The sequence below is a fragment of the Oratosquilla oratoria genome, chromosome 12 (assembly GCF_046742065.1).
Source record: "Oratosquilla oratoria isolate Oo_2021 chromosome 12, ASM4674206v1, whole genome shotgun sequence".
Taxonomy (NCBI): Eukaryota; Metazoa; Arthropoda; class Malacostraca; order Stomatopoda; family Squillidae; genus Oratosquilla; species Oratosquilla oratoria.
Window position 1 is genome coordinate 71,487,915 of NC_134788.1, and position 19,940 is coordinate 71,507,854.

General features: G+C 44.7%; 3 protein-coding genes across 5 annotated transcripts in view; 1 reads left to right on the forward strand and 2 right to left on the reverse strand.

Moving 5' to 3' along the window:
• LOC143032005 (uncharacterized) overlaps positions 1-19,940 on the reverse strand; it is a 529,471-nt gene that overhangs the window by 92,141 nt on the left and 417,390 nt on the right. The window lies entirely within an intron of this gene.
• LOC143032009 (large ribosomal subunit protein mL43-like) overlaps positions 1-19,940 on the forward strand; it is a 320,821-nt gene that overhangs the window by 32,431 nt on the left and 268,450 nt on the right. Inside the window, exons 8-10 of one of the 3 annotated variants that reach the window (XR_012967061.1) lie at positions 1,079-1,261; positions 5,198-5,283; positions 6,442-6,575. The exons of the other annotated variants lie outside the window; for them this stretch is intronic. The gene's annotated coding sequence lies outside the window, so the exon portion shown is untranslated. Of the gene's footprint in view, positions 1-1,078; positions 1,262-5,197; positions 5,284-6,441; positions 6,576-19,940 lie in introns of those variants that run through there. 3 annotated transcript variants of the gene reach the window in all.
• LOC143030870 (uncharacterized) lies at positions 11,898-14,831 on the reverse strand. The gene is made up of 2 exons (XM_076194091.1): positions 13,396-14,831; positions 11,898-12,314 (listed from the first exon to the last, which is right to left on the reverse strand). Exons 1-2 carry the CDS (start codon positions 13,657-13,659, stop codon positions 12,174-12,176), a joined length of 405 nt encoding a protein of 134 aa, XP_076050206.1. The 5' UTR covers positions 13,660-14,831; the 3' UTR covers positions 11,898-12,173.

Below are 19,940 nucleotides of genomic sequence, written 5' to 3' on the forward strand. Positions count from 1 at the left end.
CTACACTTGCACCCAAGTATCTAAAACTATCCACTTCCTCCAGTCGCTCTCCCTTAATGTTCACTTCCAGTCTACTGCCACTTTCACCCCTTGTACATCTCATCACCTTACTTTTACCCACATTTATCTTTAGCTTTCTTCTATCACATACTCTCCCAAACTCTGCCACCAGCTTCCTCAATCCCTCCTCTGACCCTGCCACAAGCGCAGTGTCGTCCGCAAACAACAGCTGGCTCATCTCCCACTTTTCTCCATTTTCTTTAACCATCTCCAATCCCTGACTCACTACCCTAGCATTCACCTCTCGCACCACCCCATCCATGTATAAGTTGAACAGCCAGGGTGACATAACGCATCCTTGACGAAGTCCCACCTTTACTTCAAACCACTCACTCTCTCCATTTCCAATCCTAACATATGCTCTACTACTCACATAAAAACTCTTGACAGCTCCCAAAAGCTTTCCTCCTATCCCATAAATCTGCATAACCTCCCACAGTGCCTTTCTGTCTACCCTATCATAAGCCTTTTCCAGATCCATAAAAGCCCAAAAAACATCCTTCCCCTTTCCTATAGCTTTCTCACATATCTGTCTTACCACAAAGATCTGATCTACACAACCTCTACCCGTCCTAAATCCACACTGTTCCTCACCAATTACTCCTTCTGTTCCTCTCCTAATCCTCTCAATTAAGATTCTCCCATAAGCCTTCCCTACTACACTCAACAGGCTAATCCCTCTGAAATTACTACATTCACACTTGTCCCCTTTTCCCTTGTAAAGAGGAACTAATGCAAAATTTGTATATTATGGTAATATATTCAGGGCTCATTTGACCTTTTTGTATAATTATTTTGTCAGCCTTGTGGGCATGCCCATGTCCAGACTAGAATTGCTGCCCCCCCCCCCCCTATATATATTGTCCCAGCCATATGCAACACCCTGTGCATGACATTGTCCTGAAACATAAGAGTACTGGTATATCCTGGAAAATCTTATATATATAATTTTTTTTTTTTTTTTTTTTTTTTTTTTTTTTTTTTTTTTTTTTTTTTTTCTCTCTCTCTCTCTCTCCAGAATTAGTATGTCCATGAGGGTGGTTCTTCATTCACAATTCCTGCTTTTTCCTCTCAACTGCGGCAAAAAATTGGAATGACGCTAACCTGAATTGAGACGAATCAGGATCTACCCTTGCAGTGCTAGATGAACCTGTTATTTTAAGAAAATTTGTGGAATATTTAGCAAAAACAGCTGGAAAAGGTAAGGTCCTTGGTTTAGATAAAATTCCTCTTTCCTAATCAACACAAATTTTATTGATAAACACATATACCAAAGGGTTTTCCCCCCCTTACAAGGGAGGTAGCCAAAAAAAAAAGACATAGAAACCACTCCCACCCATTCCATCTCCACTCCCATCCACCCCCCTCCCTCCATCTTACCTTGGCTCCTCCTGGATGATGGGTCATCCCTTTATCTCGCCCCCTGCCTTGGGTCAGAAGCAGTGTTACAAGACACAGCACATCCAAAACAAGGCCGCTTCATTAAATTTGCAACCCCCCCCCCCCTCTGTCCTCTCATGCAGAAATGGAGAAGACGGAGAGAAATTTCTTCAGGCTGCGTCAAATTATTTTTCACACATACACCCTCACCCACTCCCCCTCATTAATAGGTTATCTAAGATAATAGATACCAGAGCTGGGTGTATTCCTCGGTGTGTTCTGCTTTAGTTGGGCCGTGGTTAGCACTCCCAAACTATTAAAGCAATATAGGTGCCGGTATAGTATGTGGCCTACGAAACTTTTCTTTGGTATAGTATGTGGCCTACCGGACTTTTATTTCAGTATGAACCTCCTGTCTCTCAAGCTTTAATAGTTTGGTGGTGTTCACCATGGCCAAACTGAAGCGGAACGCATCGAGGAATGCGCCCAGCTCTGGAAATTCAGCTCACTCAATCTTTGCAGTCTCGATTCTTTTCACCAATATAGAATATGAATGTTTAAGATAGATTGAACATTTTTAGAAGCTCTGCTTTATTAAACTTTCTACCAGCAGGAAGACTTACTACTGGGCATGCTGGGGTTTTCTTAAATTTCTTACAAATTTCACACTTGTCACTGACTTTCTGTATCTCTTGTTTCCATGCTTCATCCAGCATGCCAGCCTCTTTAATCAACCTTATCAATTTATCAGCAGTGGAATGTGCAAATTGTCTGTGTAGCTTAAGCACTTTGTTTGGTATCTGATTTGCTTGCCCTGTAAATAGCACTAATTCTACAGCCTTTCTATTTGGTGCCTTCACAATCCAGAAAACATAATGTCCAGTTGAAGTTATTCCCAGCTTACTTTCCCAACCAAACATTTGCATTGTATCAGTTTTAAAGCTCAAGATCATTCCTCCACGTTTCATTGCTGATCTACTCATAAGTAGGTATACGGATATCTACCACTTCAGTAGAGATCATGACCATTTTTCCCTGTATATAGCATGGAATAAGAAAACTACCTTGGGATATAATCTGTCTCCCATCACCAAATCGAAAAGTAATGTTAGATGACTTTCTTGTTATACTTTCACTATTGTGTGGAGATAATGTCTCAATGTAAGAATGTAGCCAGTCTTCTCCACAAACTGTCGTTGCATATCCTGAATCTAAAACAATAGCATCCAGAGACTCCATTAGCAATTCCTTCTGCCTGTCAGCATTATCATCAGCTAATAATGTTGATTGTACTTCTTTATAATCGTTATCACCCTCATCTATTGCTTCCATTACACCATTGCAGTCTCTAATCCAATGATCTGTTGATCCACATCGAAAGCATTTCGATGAACCACCACCTTGTCCTCTAGGCCATTTTCCACGACTATTGGTCCACCTGCTTCCGTACCTTGGGCAAAATCCTCGGGGACGAGTGTCAAATCAGTTTGCACTAGCTTGCAACACAGGTTCACTTAATTTGAACAGGTTCACACTTTACAACTCCATTCGAAATATTTCCACTCAAACTGTGATCCATAATACCATCAGCAAACATCCTTTGCAACATATTTCTCATTTCACTAAAAGTAACTGTTGCTGTTGTGAACATTGCCAATTGAAATTGAATATCAGAAAGATCACAACTTTTCAGTAGTCAAAATGCCAGAACTTGGTCAGGCAATTCCATTTCATACTCTATTAACTTGAACAGTCTTCTGTCAAACTCCACCAAATCTGCTCAATTACTGCTTTGTAAATTCATGTATACCTTAGCTCGCTTCTTCATAAACTTCTGCCTGGCCAGGTCTTGTATTTTTCTTTAAATTCTTCATAATATCCCAAGTTCACACTGTCTATTTTCCCACTTTCAGTGTTGCCAATTCGCTGATTCAAAACCGATTCGCTTTGTGTCATCAACATTTGTACGTCTCGATACAATTTTTACTCCAATATTTATTTTTATTTCATTACCCTTTTCCCTCCATAATACATATCACAAATATGCATATCTTTATTTATAATCTTAACATGCCACATTGGCACTCAAGTATCTAAAACTATCCACAAGCAGTACCAGCTGAAAAAACTTCCTCCTCAAACATGTAGAACAACCTGCCTCCCATACCACATAATATACCCTCACAAAAATATATTCTTCCTCAGATTACTAAAAAGTTCTTCAAGATAGATCACCAAACTCGGTACTCCACAACCCCCCCACCCCTGATGCTAGCCACAGTGAAAATCCCTCCCAAAAGAAATAAGAATGACACTGGCATGCTTACATTGAGGACACCATACATCATTAAAACAGTATGAACTCAAAGTAGGCCTGGCCACAGAATCGAACTGTCTTAGATGCAACCATCACATAGAAGACATCACCTCATCCTACAATGCCCCCACACTAACAATCCAGCATGGGCACCTATTCTCAGTGAGAGACACCTCAACACCCTTCAGACCATACAAAAAAAAAGCCTTAAAAACAATTACAGTCTGTACATATACAACACCTACAGACCATCTACACTGAAACAAAAGTCCTCAAAGTCAAAGATCACCTTGACACGAGAGGCACACAGGCACTTGCTGCAGCCTGCACAAACACACCAAGACACATAAAGAAAACACCCAAATACCTATATCACACACAAATATTCTCTTCCTCCAAAACCACCAAATACCAGCCTCCAGAAACATACTCATAATCACATCACTCACTGCTCCATTAACACTCTAAAAGACAACACATTGCTGCATGCCAGACCCCCTGATATCCATCCCACAGAATCCTCTCTCCCACAAAAGGACAGAGTCCACCTGGCCAGACTGCAATGTGGCCACCACCCAGCCCTTCTAAGCTACCACCAGAAGAGACTGGATGACTGCATTGTGGACAAATGCCCAGGATGTAACACTTCAACCCATACTATTCAATGTGTCATGGAAGACTGCATTATACACAATCATGCATGCAAACAACACAACATACACTCCATAAAGGATTTGTGGGAAAACTTCGTTTTGACCATGGCATTCCTTGGGGAGACGGGAGGACCACTCGGACAGACAGTCTAGGGAACAACAACAACTACAATCCCTAGGCAACATTGTATTTCTTCCCTGAGTGACTTATGGGCCCACCCAGTGCCTGTAGCTGGTTACCTGGGAGCTGTGGGTTGTCTCCTGGAGGAGAGATTGGGGCAGAGGATTAGGAAAATTGTGTCCACTGGCATGGAATCATTATTGAAGGTGATGGATGGTGTCAACTTCATCTTGTCTGTTTAGGCAATTCCATGGTGGTCAGGCCTCAGGCAGGTTGGATATAGTATCTCTATCTGATATATTTAGGTTTGGGATTTTGCCTTCTCTTTGATCTGCTGTTTTTATGTGTAGCTATATTGAGTGGTGTGCATTTATGTCACTTGCCAGGCCATTTAGTGACTGGAGTTGGGGTGTAAAACCTTGGGATGTTGATGTTGGTAATGTGTAGATGTTTTTTGATGTTGATGTTGTTTGCTTTATTTGCATTTGTATGGTAACTGTTTCTGTTGAAGTGTCTATGAGCAAGCTGCCAAGAAAACTCAAACATACCTCAAGGAGCTGCTGGCAAAATTTCTGACATGAAATGGGATGTGACAGCCCTTCAGTCACTTTTGTATATTTTTTTCATTATGCATATCTCATCTCAGATAAATCCATTTTCTTGCAGGAATCGTGGATAAGATTGGAGCAGTTCCAGGTATCCACCAACTCAGGGATGTAGGAGGAGAAGGCGTGCAGCAAGGAATGCTTAAGGTAAATTTGCCATAGATTTTATTATCAAATTTTACAATAATGTATATATCTTCAAAACATTTGCATATTTTCACACTGGCATAGTGGTTAGCATGAAGGGCTCAAATGAGACAGGCATAAGTTAACCCTTTGGGTGTTTAATTAGGGCAGATGTTCCTAGTGATGTCCATTTTCCCCCCAAAAAACAAAATTGTCAAATGTCCATCAAATTTGCTGTCCATACACAATAAAAGTCTGAATTTTATGAGTAAGGCACAAATTTTCATGTAAAGTAAGTTGAAATGGAGATGCTCATGGATCTTCATGAATTTTTAAATTTTTGTGTTGAAAAAGTACCAGGAGAAAATAGGAAAATTTGCTAAGAGAGTCATACGAGAGGTAAAGAGATGTAAAGCAAAAGAGGAGAGCAGATGTGAAATGGGGTATGAGTATGACTGAAAATTTTGAAAGTAATAAAAAGATGTTTTGGAAAGAAATTAAGAGAGGAAGAGGAGGCAAATCAAGTAGAGAAGAAAAGGTAAAAGGTGTAGATGGAGAGATGATAATGGAAGAGAAGCAGTAAGGGGAAGATGGGCAGAGTATTTTAGGGAGTTGCTAAATGTGAAGGAGGATAGGGAGGGAAAGATAGTTGCAGTGGGAAGTGCTAAGAAAATGACTGATGAGTGAGGAAAATGGGGGGGAAATAAGGAAGGATGAAGTGAAGGCAGTTGTTAAGTACGAGGAATGGCTTCGGAAGTGATACGGCCAAAGCTCACACAAGACATGAGTTCAAATCTAAATATGATAATTTGAAATCAAGGGTATATATTAAGGTGGAAATGTACATGAATTTGAGGCTAGGAAGAGGAGGGGCAGGTCACCGATTAAGTGAAGCGGCAATTGCTGTGGATATGGTGCGTCTTGCCACGTTGCTTCTGACCCAGGGTAGTGGGCGAGATGCAGGGATGATCCGTTGTCCAGGAGGAGCCAAGAAAAGAGGGAGGGAGGGGGATGGATGGGAGTGGAGTATGTTGGGGATGAAATGGGTGGGAGTGGATTTTATCCCTTTGTTTGTTGGGCTACCTCCCTTGTAAGGGGGAAAAAGCCTTTGGTATGTATATGGAAAAGTGTATTTCTTCCCGCCCCTTTGACATGTGGTCTTTTTCTGTGTCACCGCAGGTCTTCTGCAAGAGAGACTAGGGGCAACGGAAGGATGGATCGACGGATGACTGGGTCGTAGTAGTAGGAAAAGGGAAATCCAGGCGAAATTGATACGGGAGACCTCGGGCCTGGTATGGAGATCAAAGGGTTGACGATCTCCAGACGAGAGTGAGGACGTTGGCAGAATTGGAAAATGGGTGACTATTCTCCAATGTCTGGGCCCCCTGCTGGCAGGCAGGCACTCGTCATTGGACCCCGTACGAGTATTTGTTCAGTGACACGAGTCGGGTGATCCTTGCATTCGTTTCTCCTCCCAAGACGACTACGTACAGGCCAAGAAGGTGGTGGAAGTTTCAGTCAAGAGGTTGGCGATGATGTTCAGCAACATATGGTCGACGTCCAGGCAGACCAGTTGCATCAGGACCTGGACGCAGAGAACAGGGAGGGCGGCTGAACAGGTCTGTATTTGTTTTTGTACCTCTGCTTCCTCTTCCCCTCCCTCTCTCACCTTTCCCCTTTAAAACCCTCCCCTTTCCTCCATTTCCCTCTCTCCTCCCCTCTCGTCTCTCCTCTCCTCCCTTCTCGTCTCTCCTCTCCTCCCCTCTCGTCTCTCCTCTCCTCCCCTCTCGTCTCTCGTCTCTCCTCCCCTCTCCCTCAAGACGAGGGGAAGAGAGATGAGAGGAGATAGGGGAACTCACCTCCTCTCCTCTCTCCTCCCATCTCATATCCACTCTACTCTTCTGTCCTTCTCTCTTTTCTCCTGTCCTTCTCTCTTCTCTCCTCTCCTCTCCTTCTCTCTTCTCTTCTCTCCTCTCCTTCTCTCTTCTCTTCTCTCCTCTCCTTCTCTCTTCTCTTCTCTCCTCTCCTTCTCTCTTCTCTTCTCTCCTCTCCTTCTCTCTTCTCTTCTCTCCTCTCCTGTCCTTCTCTCTTCTCTCCTCTCCTCCTTCTCTCTTCTCTCCTCTCTTCCTTCTCTCTTCTCTTCCTTCTCTCTTCTATCCTCTCCTCCTTCTCTCTTCTATCCTCTCCTCCTTCTCTCTTCTCCTCTCCTCCTTCTCTCTTCTCCTCTCCTCCTTCTCTCTTCTCCTCTCCTCTCCTCCTTCTCTCTTCTCCTCTCCTCTCCTCCTTCTCTCTTCTCCTCTCCTCTCCTCCTTCTCTCTTCTCCTCCTTCTCTCTTCTCTCCTCTCCTCTCCTCCTTCTCTCTTCTCCTCCCTCTCTCTTCCCTCCTCTCCTCCTTCTCCCTCCTCTCCTCTTTCTCTCTCCTCTCCTCCTTCTCTCTCCTCTCCTCCTTCTCTCTCCTCTCCTCTCCTCCTTCTCTCTCCTCTCCTCTCCTCCTTCTCTCTCCTCTCCTCTCCTACTACCCTACCCTCTCCTCTCCTACTACCCTACCCTCTCCTCTCCTACTACCCTACCCTCTCCTCCTACCCTGTCCTCTCCTCACCTCCCCTCTCGCTCGAGACGAGAGGAGAGGAGAGGGATGGGGAGGAGAGAGGCGTGGAGAGGGGACGGGAGGAGAGAGGGGAAGGGAGGGGAGGAGAGACGAGAGAGGCGTAGAGAGGGGAGGGGAGGAGAGAGGTGAGGGGAGGAGAGAGGTGAGGGGAGGAGAGAGGAGAGGGGAGGGGAGAGGAGGAGACCGGAGAGGGGAGGGGAGGGGAGGAGACCGGAGAGGGGGGGGGAGGGGAGGAGACAGGAGAGGGGAGGGGAGGGGAGGAGACAGGAGAGGGGAGGGGAGAGGAGAAGACAGGAGAGGGGAGAGGAGGAGACAGGAGAGGGGAGGGGAGAGGAGGAAAGGAGAGAGGGTGAGGGAGGAGAGGAGAGAAGAGAGGGGTGGGGAGGAGACAGGAGAGGGGAGGGGAGGAGACAGGAGACGGGAGGGGAGAGGAGGAGACAAGAGAGGGGAGGGTAGGGTAGGAGAGAGGGTGAGGGAGGAGAGGGGAGACAGAAGGGAGGGGAGGGGTGAGAGAGGAGAGAAGAGAGGGGTGGGAAGGAGAGGAGACAGGGGAGGGTAGAGAGGAGAGGAGGGGAGGGGAGGAGAGGGGAGACAAGGGAGGGGAGGGGTGAGAGAAGAGAGGGGTGGGGAGGAGACAGGAGAGGGGAGGGGGGGAGGAGACAGGGGAGGGTAGAGAGGAGGGGAGGAGACAGGAGAGGGATGGGGAGGAGAGAGAGGAGGGGGGAGGAGAAGAGAAGAGAGGGGGGGAGGAGACAGGAGAAGGGAGGGGAGGAGAGAAGAGAGGGGTAGGGAGGAGATAGGAGTATAACATACAGTGATGTCACTTGTGCTTAGGTGCCGAAGGAGTGAAGGAGACTCCGGTGAGTTTGGTGACTTTATTCTGGTTAGCTCGAGTGTCGACCGCAAGAGTAACCGCGCGCTCGGCCGAGGGTACAAGTTGTTACAAGGACAAGAACTGAACTGGGCGCGACCTGACCCCGGCACCCCTTAAGTACTCTTTGTGAGTACCGAAAAGTAGCGTGCCTCTGGCTGGCACAGGGTTGCCGGGCGTAGGCCTGAAGTGTGTTTCTATGAGGATACAAATACATGAAATACAGGAGTACTAAAGACTTATTCTACACACAATTAATTTTTTTATAAGGCCGAAGGCCAACTATTTCTACATAGTCCCCCCAACTCTAGGCTCCTCTAACTTCTGAGTCTGCGATGCTATAAGCCGAAATAGCACATGTGGGGGCTTGTCCGCCACATGAGAGATGAGAGGGGAGGAAAGGAGAGAGGGGTGGGGAGGAGAGGGGGGAGGTGAGAGAAGAGAGGGGTGGGGAGGAGAGAGAGGAGGGGGGAGGGGAGGAAAGGAGAGAAGAGAGGGGAGGGGAGGAAAGGGGTGGGGAGGGGAGGGGGGGAGAGAAGAGAGGAGAGGGATGGGGAGGAGAAGAGGAAAGGAGAGAAGGTGGGGGAGGAGACAGGAGAGAAGAGAGGGGTGGGGGAGATAGGAGAGGAGAGAGGGGTGGGGGGAGATAGGAAAGGAGGGGTGGGGGGAGATAGGGGAGATGAGGACAGGAGAGAAGAGAGGGGGGAGGAGACAGGAGAGAAGAGAGGGGTGGGGGGAGGGAAGGGGAGGAGAGAAGAGACAGGAGACGAGAGAGGGGTAGGGAGGAGAAGGGAGGGGACGAGAGAGGAGAGGGGTGGGGAGGGGGGGAGAGAAGAGAGTAGATGGGGGGGAGGACAGGAGAGGGGAAGGGAGGAGGGAGGCGAGAGAGGACAGGAGAGGGGAAGGGGGAGAGAAAAGAGAGGGGAGGGGAGGAAAGAAGAGAGGGGTGGGGAGAGAGAAGAGAGGTGGGGAGGAGAGGAGAGAGGAAAGGGGATGAGGGAAGAGAGAGGACAGGAGAGAAGAGAGGGGTGGGGAGGAGAGGAGAGAGGAAAGGGGATGAGGGAAGAGAGAGGAGAGGGGAGGGGAGGAGAGAAGAGAGGGGTGGGGTGAGAAAAGGAGAGGAGAGAAGAGAGGAGAGGAGAGAGGGGAGGAAAGGAGAGGAGAGAGGGGAGGAAAGGAGAGAAGAGAGGGGGAGGGAAGGAGAGAAGGGAGGGGAGGAAAGGAGAGAAGAGAGGGAAGAGAGAGGAGAGGGGGTGGGGGACAGGAGAGAGGGGTGGGGAGGGGGGAGAGAAGAGAGGGGTAGGGAGGAGATAGGGGAGGGGGGAGAGAGGACGGATAGGGAGGGGGGAGAGAGGATGGATAGGGAGGGGGGGGAGAGAGGACGGGTGGGGAGGGGGGGAGAGAGGACAGGAGAGGGGAGGAAAGGAGAGAAGAGAGGGGTGGGGAGGGAAGGAGAGAGGAGATGGGTGGGGAGGAGGGAGGTGAGAGAGGACAGGAGAGGGGAAGGGGGAGAGAAAAGAAGGGAGGAGAGGTGAGAGAAGAGAGGGGAGGGAAGGAGAGAGAGGAGGGGAAGGGAGAGGAGAGAGAGGGAAGGGGAGAAGAGAGGGGAGGAGAGGGAAGGGGAGAAGAGAGGGGAGGAGAGGAAAGGAGAGAAGAGAGGGAAGGGGAGGAGAGTGGAGAGAAGAGAGGGGTGGGGAGGAGAGAGGGGAGGGAAGGGGTGGAGAGGAGAGAAGAGAGGGGTGGGGAGGAGTGGGGGACAGGAGAAAGGGGTGGGGGGGAGGAGAGGACAGGAGACAGGGGAGGAGAAAAACAAAGAGAGAGGAAAGAAGGGAGGAAAGAGGAGATGATGGTAGGAGGTGATTGAGGGGAAGGGGAGAAAGGGAAGAGGGACGGAGGAAAGAGAAGTGAGAGGAAGGGAGAAGGAGGGGAGGAAAAAAGAGAGAGGAAGGAAGGAGTGATGGGAGGGGAGGAGGGAAGAGAAGCGAGGGGAGGGAAGGGGAGGAAAGAGGGGAGGAGAGGGGAAGGGAGGAGAGGAGGGGAGAAGAGAGGGGAGGTGATGAGGGAAGACAGGGGAGGGGATGAGGGAGGAGAGAGGGGAGGGAGAGGGGGGGTGAGGAGATGAGAGGGGAGGAGAGAGGACAGGAGAGGGGAGGAGAGAGGACAGGAAAGGGGAGGAGAGAGGACAGGAGAGGGGAGGAGAGAGGACAGGAGAGGGGAGGAGAGAGGACAGGAGAGAGGACACTGAATGATAATAATAAATAATGAATAAAATAAAACATATATAAATATATATTCATCTTCATCCTGACCCTGACCTGAAGCTTTAAAGATGCAGATTCCATGAACTTGTTTGCCCATCCTAACAACTGCCTGCAGTCAATCACATCTGGCGGCTTCTGATGGCTCTGTCCATCTGTGGAGGGCAGCTGACTCTCTCTGTCCTCTGTGGCTGCTGTCTGCAGTTGTTCATCCTTACGGCAGAGAGTTAATCCTCGCTGGATGGATTCAAACTGACAAAACTGTTCTGAGACCCTCTGCCTTACCTTCATGGTCGTCATCACACGCTCCAACACATGGTGCATCTTCCGAGAGGCGAAGTAGAGTTTGACCTCTTCAATACCAGTCAAACATTTGCACGCACGTCAGGTTGCCTGATGTATGACAATGCATCACAATACGCGCATTATAAAATATGTAGTGGGCACGTGTAATGTATGTTGTATTTATACATACATGTATAAATACGTATACCAAAGGCTTTTTCCCCCTTACAAAGGAGGTAGCCAAATTACGAAGGCATAGAAACCACTCTCACCCATTTCATCCCCACATACTCCACTCCCATCCCTCCCTTTTATCCTGGCTCCTACTGGATGACAGGTCATCCCTGCATTTGGCCACTGCCCTGGGTCAGAAGCAGTGTCGCAAGACACAGCACATCCACGGCAAAGCCACTTCATTAAATCAGTAATCCCCCCTCTCCCTCCCCCCCCCCCATGCAGAAAAGAAGACTGGGAGAAATCCCTTCGGGCTGTGTCACATTTTTCTCACACACACTCCCTCACACCCCATCCCCCCACCCATTCCACCTCATGCATCACATCATCATCCATATACAACCATTGTCCATTCACCCCTACCTTCTGTCCTCTCCCGTCCTTCCTCAACAGACATTCCCCTCTTCCCCAAAGCCCCCTTTACCCCATCCATCCATCTCATCCTAGGTTGTCCCCTCATGTTCACGCTTTGCACATCAACCTTCCACACACCATTCACTAGTCTTTCTTTACTCATACTTTCCATGTGTCCAAACCATCCCAATACTCAACTCTATCACCCAACTCCCTTTCCACCCCCGTTCTCCTTCTCACCTCCTCATTTCTCACTCTATCCAGCCTAGTAACCCCTTCCATACTTCTCAGACACCTCATCTTAAACACAAAAATAAATAAGTAAAATAAAAGAGTCATTTCCCACCATATTGACAGAGCCCTGCCTGTCCGTGAGCTTCATTTCCTCCTGATAAGCAGCAATCCAGCCCAGCAGGTGTTGTATGGTGACGTTGCAGTCATCCTGAAAGAGGAGAAATATTCTTATACAGGACGTAATACCTCTTCCTCAGAAAGTCTCCACCCCCGCTCCTTGTACCGACTTTCACCTGAGCAAACGAGATTTTCTTCACGTATTAAGTCATAGACATGCAGATTATTATTATTATTATTTTAATTTATTCATTTATATTATTCTAATTATTTTTTAAACCATATCTTAGCTTCAAATTCATGTGTGGTTTCATCTCTTGGTCTATATCTTTAAATTCCAATGGTCATATCAAGATTTGGGTTATATCATCTAAGTTATTCTAGGTAGAAAAATTAAAGGTATCAGTCTGGGGGTGTCCGCATGAGGGGACAGAAATGATGGTGGTGGAGGGGGGGGTGTCACTGTGTAAGTGAACTGGTCCTGCTGTCTAGGTGCTATGCCTTGCTGCATTGGGCAGGAGACAGGGATGACCCGTCATCCAAGAGGAGCTAAGATAAGAGGGAGGAAAGGGTTGTGGAATGGGGGTGTGCCTTAGGCTTGGCTACCTCCCTTATAAGGGGGAAAAAGCCCTTGGTGCGTATATATATATATATATATGTATATATATGATGATATGGTTTAACGTTACACACTCCCCCCCTATCAGAAGGCTAGGACAGTGCTCCTCACAGAGGGCTTTGTAGCATGGAGTGATTATCATTTACTTTATATTGTTTTGTGTTTTGTTATCCTTTGTCTGTTTATCATTATTTGCTTGATTCTCATTTATTATTAGTTATATGTCACTTTATTATTATTTACTATTTAACCACTTGTTTATCATTTAACTATACCTATGCATTTATATATGTATTTTATTGACACTATTATAGTTTTTATTTATTTATTTATTTTTGCATCCGACCTAGATATGGACTAAAAGGCCTCCTGTCAGCATGCTCCGCCTTTGTAATCCTTTATTAATGAACCATGCTGCACTTGGTTCAACTTTGCCACTGGCAGGGTTCAAACCGCCATCCTCTCGACCTTCACCACAACTAACGGCACCCTAACCTGCTCAACCAGCGAGATAGATCAGATGGAGTACATACAAGACAAGTCGACAACCCACCATAGGATTGCTCTGTAGAACTCTGTGCTCTGGGTCCGTTGAGGAACTTGTCGAGTACCTCTTCTCCAAGTCGTCCAGCTCGGGTCGAAGATTCTGCTGGTACAAACAGACCTCCCTGTGGCTTGGGATTTGGCTCGTGCTGTACAGAGAACCACAGGAAGGATGAGAATTAGGAAGATATAAGGTATATACATACATACGTATACCAAAGGCTTTTTCCCCCTTACACGGGAGGTAGCCAGAAAACAAAGGCATAAAAACCATTCCCACCTATTCCATCCTTATCACACTCCACTCCTTTCCACCCTCTTATCTTGGCACCTTCTGGATGACAGTTCATCCCTGCATCTTGTCCACAGTGTCGCAAGACACAGCACATCCACAGCAAAGCCACTTCATTAAATCAGCAATCCCCCCTCTCCATCCCCTCATGCAGAAAAAGAGAAGACAGGGAGAAATCCCTTCGGGCTCCGTCAAATTTTCCTCACACATACTACCTCACCCCCCATCCCCCACCCATTCCACCTCATGGATCACATCATCATCCATATACAACCATTGTCCATTCACCCCTACCTTCTGTCCTCTCCCATCCTTCCTCAACAGACATTCCCCTCTTCCCCAAAGCCCCCTTTACATCATCCATCCATCTCATCCTAGGTTGTCCCCTCATGTTCACTCTTTGCACTTCAACCTTCCACACACCATTCACTAGTCTTTCTTCACTCACTATTTCCATGTGTCCAAACCATCCCAATACTCTACTCTATCTCCTAACTCCCTTTCCACCCCTGTTCTCCTCCTCATCTCCTCATTTCTCACTCTTTCCAGCCTAGTAACTCCTATTATACTTCTCAGGCACCTTATCTCAAATACATTCAAATTCCTCTGTCGGCACAATCACACCTTCATACAATCTCCTCTTAGCATCCATTCCCAAATGTCTATTTCTCATTACACTTTTTAATCCACCAAGGCATTTACTTGCTTCTCTCAATCTACATTCTACCTCCACCTCCACTCCTCCCTTTTTCCTGCCACATTCTCCCCTTGTACATCTCATCAACTTACTTTTACCCACATTAATATTCAACTTCCTTCTCTTGCACACCTTCCCACGCTCACTAAATTCCTCAATCCCCTCTGATCCTGCTACAAGTGCAGAAAAAGAGAAGACAGGAAGAAATCCTTTCGGGCTACATCAAATTATCATTCACACACACACAGGATGAGGAAATGATAAAAAAAAAGTTAACTACACTAATAAGACCACAACTCAAGTATGCAGCACTATGGACACACAGTACCAAAATGAATATAAAAAAATTAGAAAGAATACAAAGAGCAACAACAAAACTGGCACCAACTCTTTCTAAAATGGCATATGAACAAAGATTGTCCAAGTTAGAGTTACTGACTCTGGAACAAAGAAGGAAAAGAGGAGACCTACTATCTAAATGAATATAGGTGTAATATATAGGCCAAAGACATTATCATTAGCAGACGACAAACTGTTATTTCAAGAACTGTCTAGTTTCTGCAACCGGGATTTATTGATAATGGGTGATTTCAATTTTACTGACATTGATTGGATGACCCTTGAACATGGCCATATAGGTAGTCGCTTGATTGATTTTCTTGGTGACAATTACTTAATTAAGCATGTAAAAGAGCCCACAAGATATGGAAACTTACTCGATTTATTGATCACTAGCCGCGAAAGCATGGCAACTGATGTAGAAGTCGGTGAATCTGTTGCAAATAGCGATCACAACTTAGTCAGATTCAAACTCCTAAACAATTTTAGAATAGATACTTGTGCTTCTAAAATACCCGATTTCAGTAAAGCTCAGTTCATAGAACTACGTCAGGAGCTTCAGCTTACAGATTGGGAGGAAAAATTAAACGAAAGGCCTGTAGATCAGATGTGGGAAATATTTCAAAATACGCTCACTAAGATGATTCAAACTTACATTCCTTTTAAGGACAGACGTCCCCCAAATCAGGCTCGCCCAAAGTGGCTCGACAAAGAAACTGAAAAAAGTATTGCTAAAAAGAGACAGGCTTATAAGAAATATAAGTGCTCGGGTGCATCTAATGACTATGAAAGTTATGTATCAATACAGAGAGATTTAAAAAAGACAATAAGAAAAAGAAAACGACAATACGAACTGAACATCGCTGAGAAATCCAAAGAGAATCCCAAAGAATTCTATAGTTACATTAGAGATAAAAAGGTTGTTAGGAATCACATTGGTCCACTATTATCTGCTGACGATCAACTTGAATATTCAAATGAAGGAATGTGTAATCTCTTAAACAATTATTTTAGCTCGGTATTCGTAAACGAAACACCTCAAAGTGAATTCCAAACTGAAACCTGTGAAAAGTCTGGGGTAAACTTACTCACTACGGTAAATATAACAAAAGAAACAATTAAAAGGTGTATAGACAAACTCAAAGTTAATAAAACACCAGGGCCTGACGGTTGGCATCCAAGAATCTTAAAGGAAATGAAAAATGAGATTGTTGTTCCATTAGAAATTATTTTCAAGAAATCCATCATATCCGGAGATGTCCCAAGAGAATGGAAGCTAGCTAACGTTACTCCCATATTCAAAAAAGGTGACAAAAAGAAACCAAATAACTATAGGCCTATTAGTTTGACTTCGATCGTAGGAAAAATAATGGAAACTATCATCAGAGATGCTATCGAATATCATTTAGAAAGTAACCGTTTGATAAATGATAGCCAGCATGGTTTCAGACGGAAACGTTCTTGCGTGACTAACTTACTCGAATTCTACAACACAGTTGTCTCGAATTATGACAAAAGAAACAATATAGATTTAATATATCTAGACTTTGCAAAAGCTTTTGATACCGTCCCACACGAAAGACTACTTACTAAATTAGCTTTGCATGGAATAAGTGGTAGCCTATTAGGTTGGACTAGTAATTGGTTGAAAGGTCGAAAACAAAGAGTTGTTTTAAATGGAAAAACTTCTGGATGGAAAAGTGTTGCAAGTGGAGTTCCTCAGGGTTCCGTTCTTGGGCCACTTCTATTCATAGTATATATAAATGATATAGACCATGGACTAAAATCTACTGTTTCCAAATTTGCTGATGATACAAAACTGTGCGGAGTGGCAAATGATCACTCAAACCAATTAGATATTCAAGAAGATTTAGATAAATTACAGCAATGGTCTGAAAAGTGGCTAATGAAATTTAACACAAGTAAATGCAAGGTAATGCACATAGGTAAAAATAACAGCAAGTACGATTACAAGTTATTTGGAAATTCGTTAACAAAAGTGGATAGTGAAAAAGATCTCGGCGTAATTATCAGTAACGACCTCAAATCATCCAAGCAGTGTATTTCAGCCTCTGAGAAAGCAAATAAGATTCTGGGATTGATTGCGCGATCTTTTGATTTCAAAAGTCCATCACTCATTAACAAGCTATATAAATCGTTAGTTCGTCCACATTTGGAATATGCTGTTTCCGTATGGTCACCGAATCTCATTAAAGACATTGACAGACTGGAAAAAGTACAACGGCGAGCCACAAAACTGATTCCAAATATCAAAAATAAATCATACGAAAATCGACTTAAGCACATGAATCTGTTTTCCCTAAAAAAGCTTAGACTCAGAGGTGACTTGATACAGGTCTTTAAGATTTTAAAGGGAATTGACAACATCAAAAGTGACCAAATTTTCACATTGAATGAGAATCAGACAAGAAACAATGGTCTCAAACTGTCCGGAAATAGATTCAATTTGGAAGTAGGTAGAAACAACTTTGCCAACCGTGTAGTTAATGAATGGAATAAACTTCCTGCACAGGTAGTGCAATGTAGTTCAGTTCGAAGCTTTAAGAATCATTTAGATAAATACCTAAGTAAGATGCTGTAATTATTATAATTTATGTTATATTATTTGTTTTTGTTTTGTTATAATTTGTCTGTCTGATTTTCATTTATTATTAGTTATATGTCAATTTATTATCATTTACTATTTACCTGTTTGTTATTCAACTATACCAATGCATTTATTTATGTATTTTAATTGTTATTTACATTGCTATAGTTTTAATTTATTATTAATATATATATATATATATATATATATATATATATATATTTTTTTTTTTTTTTTTTTGCATCCGACCTAGATATGGATCAAAAGGTCTCCTGTCGGCATGCTTTGCCTTTGTAATCCTTTGTATAGAATTATGAAGGGAGTGGAAATCTTAGATAAGTGATTTTGTTGAAGGTAATGCTGTTTTCTGCATTAATAATTTTCTTGGAGATACTTTCTAAAGATCTCGCTAATCGCCGTGTAGCAGGGTCTACACTCTGTAGAACTCGTGCATAAGTGGACATATTCTCTGAACTGGATTTTGGCTCATCTGAGCCTTCTTCAAGGAGTGTGTCAACTGTCAAATGTCATCAAAGTGCGATATTTGACCGCACGAAATTAATTGACTAGGGGAGATCACATAATAGATTAAAATTATGCATAAATTATCTCCTCATGCTTCTGGCCTACCCCGAGTTCTCATACTGGGTAGCGCTATTAGATTAAGTGCCTGTATATTCACATTTAGCAACTCCCTAAAATATTCTGCCCATCTTCCCCTTACTACCTTCTCTTCCATTATCATCTCTCCATCTGCACCTTTTACCTTTTCTTCTCTACTTGATTTTCCTCCTCTTCCTCCCTTAATTTCTTTCCAAAACATCTTTTTATTACTTTCAAAATTTTCTTTCATACTCTTACCCCATTTCACATTTGCTCTCCTCTTTGCCTCCTTTACCTTGTGCTTTACTTCTCTTTTCTTTGTACCTCTCATATGACTCCCTTGTCCTATTTTGTAATCAATCTGTGAAAGCTCGCTTCTCTTCTACAACCTTCTTTGTTTCCTCATCCCACCATTCACTGCCCTTCCTTCTATTTCCTCCTGTCCTTCTTGTTCCACACACCATCTTTGCACACTTTGTCACTCCCTCCTTGAACCATCTTCATTCCTCCTCCATTCCTAGCTCTACTCTATCCTTCACTCCCTCCCACTCCTCTCTCAGCTTCTTCTTGTACTCCTTCTCTTTTTACTGATATATACAAAAATGAAAATAACAGGAGAGACCTATAATCTGTTGAAAAATATGAGAGGCATTTCATTACATGGATGAGGACATGATGAAGAAAATTGTTGAAAACTTTGTGTCTCAGATTGGAACATGCAGTGGTGATGTGGTCACAAATACCTGTTTAAAAGACGTCACGAAGTATAGTGATGATCCACATAGATGATATGTGGAATAAGATGAAAATATAATCCTAGCCAACACTATAAATCAATTTAAGGCAACAATTGATAGATAGATAGATAATACAACTAGTTAAATACATGAGCTCTAAGCTCTCATCAGGGAATGTAATAGCTACTATGGTGTAGGAGGGAGGAAGGCGAAAGAAAGAGGAAGAGAGAGTGAGGAGGAGAAAGCTAGGAAGAGGAAGAGAAGAAGAAGAAAGAGAGAGAGTGGGGAAGAGACAGAGAGGGAGAGGGAGGAAGAGAGAGAGAGAGAATGGGAAAGAGGGAGAGAGAGTGGGGAAGAGAAAGAGGGAGAGAACAGGAAGAAAGAGAATGGGAAGTGGAGAGGGTGATGAAAATTGGTAGTGGGGAGAAAGAGAGGGGGAGGAGGAAAAGGAAGGATAGAATGGAGGGAAGAAGAGAAGTAGGGGAACACAGGAAAAGAAATGGGTAGGAGAGAGGAAAATACATACATATACCAAAGGCTTTTTCCCCCTTACATGGGGGGGGGGGTAGCCAAAAAGAAAAAGGCATAGAAACCACTCCACTCCCATCTATTCCATTCCCTACATATTCCACTCCCCTCCACCCTCCTCTTGTCTTGGCACCTCCTGGATGACGGGTCATCCCTGCATCCTGTCCACTACCCTGGGTCAGAAGCAGTGTCGCAAGACACAGCACATCTGGCAACCCCCTCTCCATCCCCCCATGCAGAAAAGGAGAAGACGGGGAGAAATCCCTTCGGGCTGCATCAAATTATTCTCACACATACTACCTCACCCCCCATCCCCCCACCCATTCCACCTCATACATTATATCATCCATATACAACCATTCTCCATTCACCCCTGTCTTCTGTCCTCTCTCATTCCTCCTCAACAGACATTCCCCTCTTCCTCAAAGCCCCTTTCTCCCCATCCATCCATCCATCTCATCCTAGGTTGCCCCCTCATATTCACTCCTTCCACCTCTGCCTTCCACACTTCTTTTACTAATCTTTCTTCACTCATTCTTTCCATATTGTCTAAACCATCCTAATACTCTTTCATCCACCCTATCTCCCAGCTCCCTTTCCACCACTCTCATTAAAGAGAGGAAACTGGGGAAGAGAAAAAGGGGAGAGGGATCAAAGAGAGAGGAAGAGGGAAAAAGTACGAGTAGAGAGAGAGGAGTAAGAAGAGAGAAGAAAGAAGGAGGGAGGAGGGAGGAATGATAAGGAAGGAGAG

Coding starts and splice junctions, on each gene's coding strand:
- LOC143030870 (XM_076194091.1), bottom strand. CDS start 13,659: ATGGTTTTTATGCCTTTGTTTTCTGGCTACCTCCCGTGTAAGGGGGAA. Junction 12,315..13,395: donor TTCTACAGAGCAATCCTATG/GTGGGTTGTCGA, acceptor CTCCTCTTTCAG/GATGACTGCAACGTCACCAT.